This window comes from Pleuronectes platessa, chromosome 5 (assembly GCF_947347685.1).
Source record: "Pleuronectes platessa chromosome 5, fPlePla1.1, whole genome shotgun sequence".
Taxonomy (NCBI): Eukaryota; Metazoa; Chordata; class Actinopteri; order Pleuronectiformes; family Pleuronectidae; genus Pleuronectes; species Pleuronectes platessa.
In genome coordinates, this window is record NC_070630.1 from 6,112,405 (window position 1) to 6,120,467 (window position 8,063).

Below are 8,063 nucleotides of genomic sequence, written 5' to 3' on the forward strand. Positions count from 1 at the left end.
TCTTTCTTGTTTCTCCATGGCATGTATTATAAACATGAAATATAAAATGTACGTGTGGATCAGCTGAGTTAAGTCAGTTTACCTTGTGGTGTGGAGCCTAACTATGTGTATTGTGTATGAAGACACTGGGTGGAGCGATAAGCAGGTAAATATTTACCCAAGCTGCAGCCGAGCTGAGGTGGAGCAGGATGAGGTCCGGCTCCTGACTGTTCCTGTTCCTCCTTAGCTTGAGAATCTTTTAATGGAGAGATTAATGAAGTCTCTGTGTGGACCATGGATTTCCTGAAGCTGTGCTCGTGTGTGTGTCATCTGTTTTGCCTCGGTGTGCAGGTAGGAAGCCGGTTTCACTTCTTCTAACACCATTAGCAGCTGTGTGGGAGTGTCGGTGCGACTGCATGTGTGACTTCTGTCCAAAGGTCGTCTGGGCTGTAGACGAGGTGTCTCTCCTGAATCCTCCAGAGGAGCCTGTACCGGACCACGCTCTGAACATCCTCTACTCCTGTGATGAACCTGGCACCGTGCAGCTGGACTGTATCGTCTCCTTTGACACCGGCATCACCACCACACACCTGCTCAGACAGTGGCGTTGCTTCCCCGGTGACCCCAGAACGAGGAGCGTGGAGCTGAACCTGCCCGACTGGCTGGTGTACCAAGCTGATGGGACTGTGACAGAATCCCAGTGGGTGCTGAGCTGCTTCCTCCGAGCCTCGCTCAGACACGATGGATCTGAAGACACCGAGGACGAGTTGGACGCAGCCCAGGATGTTGCGATGCTGCAGCCGAAGGCCTATTTCAGACGACCCTTCAAACGGCATCAGCTCTGTTTCCCCTGGAGCTCAGAAATACTGAAATCGACGTACCTGTTTTTAAATAAACAATGTCCCATAGAGGAAGGTAAGCTGGAATCTACTCAGGCTGAATTGATGAATGCATTTTGAATAATAAATAGTTCTAGAGGAGCTTTAAAAACCAAATATATATATATATATACATTTCTTCTTCAAGATCCATGAAACAAAACAAAACAAAAATCATCACCATTTTCAAGAAAGTGCCAAAACAATTTCTGGGTACTACAGATACACTTGGCACATGACAAGCCCTTAGCCTTAATGCACAATCCTCCTGAGAATGAACCCTGATCTACTGGGGCGAAAACATGACGTCATTATGGAAGGTAATCGATAATACGCAGATTAATGGCCCGGTCACAGATAAGCAAAGGTAATACAGGTCGAACCTTCACCTAGGGTTCACTTCCAATCTGTGTGAGCATGTGATTAAAACGCTCGTCTCTCATGGAGTTCAACTTTAGTTAACTTTAACCCACGATATTTGCTTCCGATTTGCCTACATACGTAAAGATGATATACCGTAAACACCGTATTTGCCGTTTTTTTAGAAACTAGCTATGGAATGATTCATCTTCACCTGTAGTTTCTCCAAAGTTTAATCAACTTCTCTCCTGTCTGTGCAGAAACGGTGACATTGCTGTCCTCAATTTTTGCGTCAACCGGAGAAAACTTTGGAATCACCAAGACTCTGGAGCCGTACGGCAGCGAGGTCCTGGAACATTTCCGGGTCAAAGCCGTCTTCTTCCCCTGGTGAGACGGTCCCACCAGCAGCTGATGGTCCAATGGTCAATGTCCAGACTTTAGTAACTTTTCTTTGATGTCTTTTTCTTACAGGTGTTCGTTCTCCATCTGGATGTTTGTGAGCAGACGCTGCCAGGGGGCGCTGTGCAGCGTCTTCCATCACATAAACTCTGAGGATAACTACATCTCTCCTTCGCTGTTCCTCACACATTCAGGTCCATCTTTTTTCTATCATCTCACCTCTCAGAACTTCTCACTGTGCAAACGCCCATATTGCTTAAAAGGGATGGTCCACAGAAAAATGAAAATTCACTCATTTTCTACTCACCACTATGCCGATGGAGGTGAGGTGTTTTGGGGAGTTTCAAAGCTTAAGACCTATTAAAAATAACAGATCATCCCAGTGTCCAGAAGACCCAACATTCAAATCCGACTTGAAATGGCGTCATTTACACCAGGTAGTTAGCCTAAAAATGCTCCAGAGAATAACAGAGGACTTTAAAGTTAAAATAACTTAAAAGTCAAATTCCACCTTGTTTCAAGTCGAATTTTAACTTCAGGGATTCCGGAAACTTGGATGACACAACACGAGCAGTATGGAGACATGTTGTGTTTTTTCTGTTTGTTTTTTTTTTACATCTAAAGCTTTGGTCCCGATTCTATTTCACTCGGCTGCAGCCCTGTTTACCTCTGAGACTCCAAAAGTATATTTTCCGGTGAACCATCCCTTTACCACGCGTCTCTCCTCTGTGCAGGCCAGCTTCACATGCAGATTACCGGAGAGTCCGAGGACTCCTCTGCCTTCCTCTCTAACTTCAAAGTGCCTTTACATGAGTGGTGCCGAATCAGTGTGAGGCTGCAGGGTAGAAGAGTGAGTCGCCTTTAATTGACCAATGATAATTATACAGCGTGTAAATAAAAGTAATGATTAAGAACAAAGGGATGTCCCTGTCTGTCAGGTGATCCTCTCCATGGTCTGCGTGGAGAAGGAGCAGAGGACGGTTGGATCTGCAGAACATGTGTGAGTCGACTGGGAACGTACTGATTGAGCTTCGTTAAAAACAAGAATAAAACATGTTCCCCATGTGTCCTGCAGGCTGAGTCATGATGTCAGGCTGGATGACACCGAGGGATACTTTGTGATCGGAGGAGGGCAACATGTCAAAGGTGTGGAAGGGTATTTCGGACCGATGGTTTACTACCGGAACCGATTCCCACCTCACGGCCCGGTAATGCTCCACAGCCGCATCCACAGGTATGACCCACTGTTCCCTGCTCCTGGGTCTGATGAGTTCTCTCCTCTGCAGACGGGTGCTGTGGTTCCAGATGTTCTCCAGGACCTGGATCTCACAGGGTGGCTGCAGACGTGTGAGGAGTTTCGTTTCGAGGTGAACGTGAAAATCCGTGGCTATGCTCTGAAGGCCCAACAGATGGAATCAGGTAGTGCACTTATATATCCACTAGATGGTGCTCAAGTATCTGCAGCTGAGCCCTGCATGAAAAACAAAGGGGACTGACTGTGCTGTGCTGGTTTTTGCAGAGGCCTGTTTTGATGCTTTCCATAAGTGGCTGATAAAGGACAATCTGCCACTGAATCCCCAGTGTGAGCCGTGGGAGAGACGTGTCCCTCGCAGGAGACAAGCTGCAAAACTGTCCAAGTTGTTTGCTTTCAAACACGGTGAGAGAGTCACTGCACTAAATGAATGTGGTTACTGCCAAATATCCAGATGTGGGTTAGGGTTAGGGTTAGGGTTAACCCTAAGTACCAGAGTGCAAAACACGCCACAGCAACACATTTATCTGACAGCTGCAGTTAGTTATCCCATTAGCAACATGATAAATCTGCATCAACATCAACACTGAAATACAAACATTGTAACTTTGACAATTGTGTATTTTTTCATTTTTAATCATTTGTATTTTCTCATCACCTAAATATAACATTTAAGCATCATTTATCCTTAAGTAGCTTTAAGAATATTACTGTACCTTCTCAATATTCTCTCTCAGCTTGATCCAGCTCCAACTGGAAGCTGTTTGATGTTTGCACTAAATTAATAGGTCAATCCGCTAAAATAGAAAAAAATTTTAGTCATCATTTAATTCACATTTTCACTCTTTGGCAACTCTGCATTCTCCTGTAAATATTCAAATAAGATCTGTGGATTAAAGCAGAGTTTGTCTCCACAGCTTGATCTTGTATTAACTGACCCACTTGTGCAGGGTTATACTCTGCTCATCGTTCACTGATCCTATCCTCTGTGGTGTTTATCATGCAACCACTTAAATCTGTCTGATCGCTGCCTCGCAGGAGGAAGGAGGGTGAGCTCGGCAGCTGTGGGCCGAGCGCTCTACTCCTTATCCCTTCAGAAGCTGGGCCGAGCCAGCAGCAGAGCAGTGGTCAGCACAATCCTGCCCCTGCTGCTCCAAGCCGGCTGCCTGGCTGATAACAGAGCTCTGCGCATGGCCTCCGTGCTCTACAGCAGCGGCCTGGGCGTCGAGAAGCAGCTCTCCAAGGTGTGTGTGTGTGTGTGTGTGTGTGTGTGTGTGTGTGTGTGTGTGTGTGTGTGTGTGTGTGTGTGTGTGTGTGTTGTGTGTGTGTCTCTGGATCAGCTGTAGTTACAAGCCTGTGGTGACAGTGTCCAGTGTGTTTTTCTCAATGTGGTCTTGTGTTTTGGTGCAGGCTTGGCTCCTCGCCCTGCTGGCCGCTCAGAGGGATGATCGATTAGCACTGCTGCATCTCGGCCACCGGCACCACCGGGGGCTCCACGGCCCCCCCACAGACCCCGACCTGGCCTATGCATATTATGCCAACATCGCGAAGCAGACGACTTTAGATAATCTGAAATCCACACCAGAGCAGGTCCTTTTGTGCATTTATAACAAGACGGATTTTTGCATATGTTATACGAATATATTCCTTTATTAATAACAGTCAGAATTAACCTTTACTTGCACAATAAGCACTGCAATGAATGAAATATAGCTCTTTGGAGTATATTCTGTTGTTTCAGACTTGTACACCTGTAATTGTACTGCAGAGGCCAGGGGGAAAAGCTCATACACCTAATCCACAGATATTAGTTTTTTTCATTTTATGTACCTGTGGGTTTATTACAGCATATGAGCTGATATGTGATATGGTAATGCTGCCCTTATTGTATAGTTTGTAGATTTCTATCATACATGAGTTTACTTTTGCTTTCCATATAAAAAAAGATAGAAGAAAGATAAGTGTGGTGTTATTACAGTTTTCATTCAACGCTCAGAGCAACAGTTCTGGACTGTTTGTTTTATGAGGGACAGGAACAAGAGGAAATTAAATTTGAATTTACAAGTTCTCGCTCTTTCTTTTTCTTTCAGACGTTTGTTGAGGCTGTTTACTTGAACAACGATGAGATGTTGAGTCTCCAGACCAACGAAAACCATCATATCTTCCAGTGGCTGAAACTGCAGGCACGCAGGGGAGCGTCTGAAGCCGAGGTGCCCGGAGACAGAAAACACAATAGTGGTTATTCCATCATGCAACTTTTTTTCAAAAATTTTTCAAGCACCTTTCTTGCAGCAATCCCTTGCCCGCATGCTGTTCTGGGGTCAGCAGGGAGTGACTCCGGACATCCAGCAGGCTGTGAGACACTACGAAAGAGGAGCTGTGCGGGGGGGGGACCCGGAGGCACTGTATGACTATGGCATCGTCCTGCTGCAGGTCAGACTCACAGCTCTCTGGTCCTTCGGACAGTTGTGTTATGTTTGTGTTTTCTCTGACATTAGCTGGTGTGGATGTTTCTCTGCAGGGTCACGGGGTTGAGAAGGACATTCCCAAAGCTGTCAAGTTCCTCAAGAAAGCAATGGACAAGGTTCTGTTTGGTTAATTATCAGAATCACAACTCTCATCGGTTCTGCTTTCTCCTGCAAAAAAGAACATTCATGACTTGCCCCTTCGTCCCACAGGGTTTTGTCCCGGCGATCAACGCCCTGGCCTGGTACCACGAGCAGTTTGAACACGACTACACACGAGCCGTGCAGCTGTGGGAACAAGCCGACCTCCTCAAGAGTCCAGACGCTGCTTTGAATCTGGGTATCATGCACTCTCAGGGTCTTTACCCGGGAAAACCTGCTAACGAGGTGAGGCCAACCGTAAACACAAACCTCATATACCAAAACATTAAAGTTTAAAATGATCAAAGCATTGTTTCTCCCACAGTTCATGGCGTATAAGTACTATCTGAAGTCTGCAGAGAGGGGGCACATCCGGGGGGCCCTTCTCCTCGCAGACACCTGGACCACCGGGCTGCCGGGCTTCGTCAGCAGACGTCCAGCAGAAGCCGTCTTGTTAGCTCCTCATCCTCTTTACTTATCCCACCTCACATGTTTTGATGTTTCTTTTGTTAAAGACTGAAGTGTCTTTTCCACCTTCCTGCAGGTGGGTGAAGTGGGCAGCTGAGAAAAACGGACACCTGGGCAGTGTCCTGAGGAAAGCCTTGGATTCGTATCTCAGGGGCGACATGTAAATTATTTCTCTCTTCACACCGTACTGTGATCCTCCACGTGTTTGCATTCACAGCAAATTAATATTTAAGTCTTTCCAACAGGTTCATCTCACTGTTACACTACATGATGGCTGCTGAGTGTGGCTACGCGGCTGCACAATTCAACGTGGCTTATCTCTGCGAACAAAATGCAGTGAGTTATCATCTAAGCTCGAGTGTCGCGGCCTCAATATTGTTTGATTCCCTCTAAAGAAACTGTTTTATCTCTCCGTACATCAATAGGGACGTTTCCTGGATCCTTCCTTTGCATCGCAGTGCATGTGGAGATATTACAACCTCACAATCCAAAGTCAAAATCCTGACAATTACGGTAAACCCTGCAGCAGCTATTGAATCGTACACATTTGCAGCCTCATGCACAAACCTACAGGGATTTATTTGACCTGCGTCTCTCCAGCTTTGATCAGGATGGGCGACCTGTTGTACGCCGGGCGGCTCGACAGGCACAAAGATTTGTCTTCGGCGGCGGAGATGTACAAACGGGCAGCACTGAGGAACGAGCCACAGGTCTGCTTCATCCCAATCAATGCTCCTGAAGTGTGTATATGTATTATTTATTTTGTAAAGCCATGTGTGTGAACGTCTTACTGTTCTTCTGCAGGGATGGTACAACCTTGGCCTTCTTGCCGAGGAGGGCTACAGGCTGCCGCTGTCAGTATTGACTGAGCTGGGCCTTTCAGAGCTGTACCTGGCAGATCGCAGTCTGCTCCTGAGTGCTTTATACAAAAGGTGAGTTGAATTGGTGAGTGCACTTGCTTTGAGAAAAGTGCTGTTAACTTGAATCTTTGAAAGTATAAAACGATATTTTCTTCCCATAGATGCAGAGACTCGGAGGACACGGATTCCTACTTGCCTTGCAGTTTCGCCCTCTTCAATGTTCATCTTCAAATGTTTCAGAGGGATTATAGTGCTGCTATTAAGGTCAGTGTAATAATGTTTTTAATGTACATTCATAGCCACTGTGGATATTTAGAAAATGTGTTAAGTCATTAAAAACCTGTATTGGGGGTGAGATGTGGGGTTAAAATCACAAGTATTCATGCTTTAATGTAAAAATACTCTTAGTTCCTGCATTCAGAGTTTTGCCTGAGTAAAAGTAAAAGTACTGACAGCTGATATAGGCCTAAAGGTACTTAATAATTTCCCATCACTGGCCAAAATACTAATTTGACATTGTGGTCATGTTGTCTCCCACAGCTCTCCGTTGCTGCTGCTGTGGTTGCAGCTCCAACGATATTGGTCCTCACCCTCGGTGTGTTCCGGAGACGTGTCCTGTCTCAGCAAGAGGCGTGACTCTCATCACCTTTAACAACAAAGTCAAAGCAACAGCGCAGCAATATTTATAGTTTACATACTGAAGGTTAACCGGGGGAACACCACAAAGAGGAACTGTGATTATTATCTCAATGAATTCTGCTTGTTTTTATAAAATGTCTGATGTGTGTTTGTGTTGTTAAAAGAAAGTAGGGACTGTAAATTGTTGTGAGTGAACAATAAAGAGCCTGATGAAGAGCCAGTAGGTCACAGATGTTGTTCTTGGACGTCCTGGTGTCTCTGAGTGTAATGATTCCCTCACCCGGTGGCAGTCTGTGGATCACTTACAGAATGTCAGCTAATGAATATACAGCTGACACCAATGTTCACCTGCTCACTCAAACAAGAGTGGAACAGGTCATCTGAACAAAGTGTTCCAAAGTGACTCCTTAATTAAAAAAAAAAATATATATATATATTTGGGTCTTTCATAAACTTAAACCTGGTTATTTGGGTCTCCCACTGTGTAAAAATCCCTCATCCAAAAACTAGTAACATCAACTTGAGATGCCAACACTTTGACTTTCTTTGATCCGATAGTTAAAGTCAAATGTTCAGAGAATGATCACAGGCGTTTAACCCCATTTTACTTATCTATCAATAC

At 45.3% G+C, this 8,063-nt stretch overlaps 1 protein-coding gene across 1 annotated transcript; it reads left to right on the forward strand.

Annotated features, from left to right (window-relative positions):
• The first annotated feature begins 132 nt into the window (after window positions 1-132).
• Window positions 133-7,661, forward strand: LOC128439795 (protein sel-1 homolog 3). The gene is made up of 23 exons (XM_053422208.1): window positions 133-330; window positions 417-894; window positions 1,478-1,604; window positions 1,689-1,810; window positions 2,351-2,466; window positions 2,555-2,616; window positions 2,692-2,824; window positions 2,903-3,035; window positions 3,136-3,273; window positions 3,907-4,112; window positions 4,279-4,458; window positions 4,959-5,078; window positions 5,161-5,301; window positions 5,390-5,452; window positions 5,547-5,720; window positions 5,800-5,927; window positions 6,019-6,102; window positions 6,188-6,278; window positions 6,368-6,455; window positions 6,543-6,652; window positions 6,747-6,874; window positions 6,964-7,066; window positions 7,343-7,661. Exons 1-23 carry the CDS (start codon window positions 274-276, stop codon window positions 7,436-7,438), a joined length of 3,078 nt encoding a protein of 1,025 aa, XP_053278183.1. The 5' UTR covers window positions 133-273; the 3' UTR covers window positions 7,439-7,661.
• The last annotated feature ends 402 nt before the right edge of the window (window positions 7,662-8,063 follow it).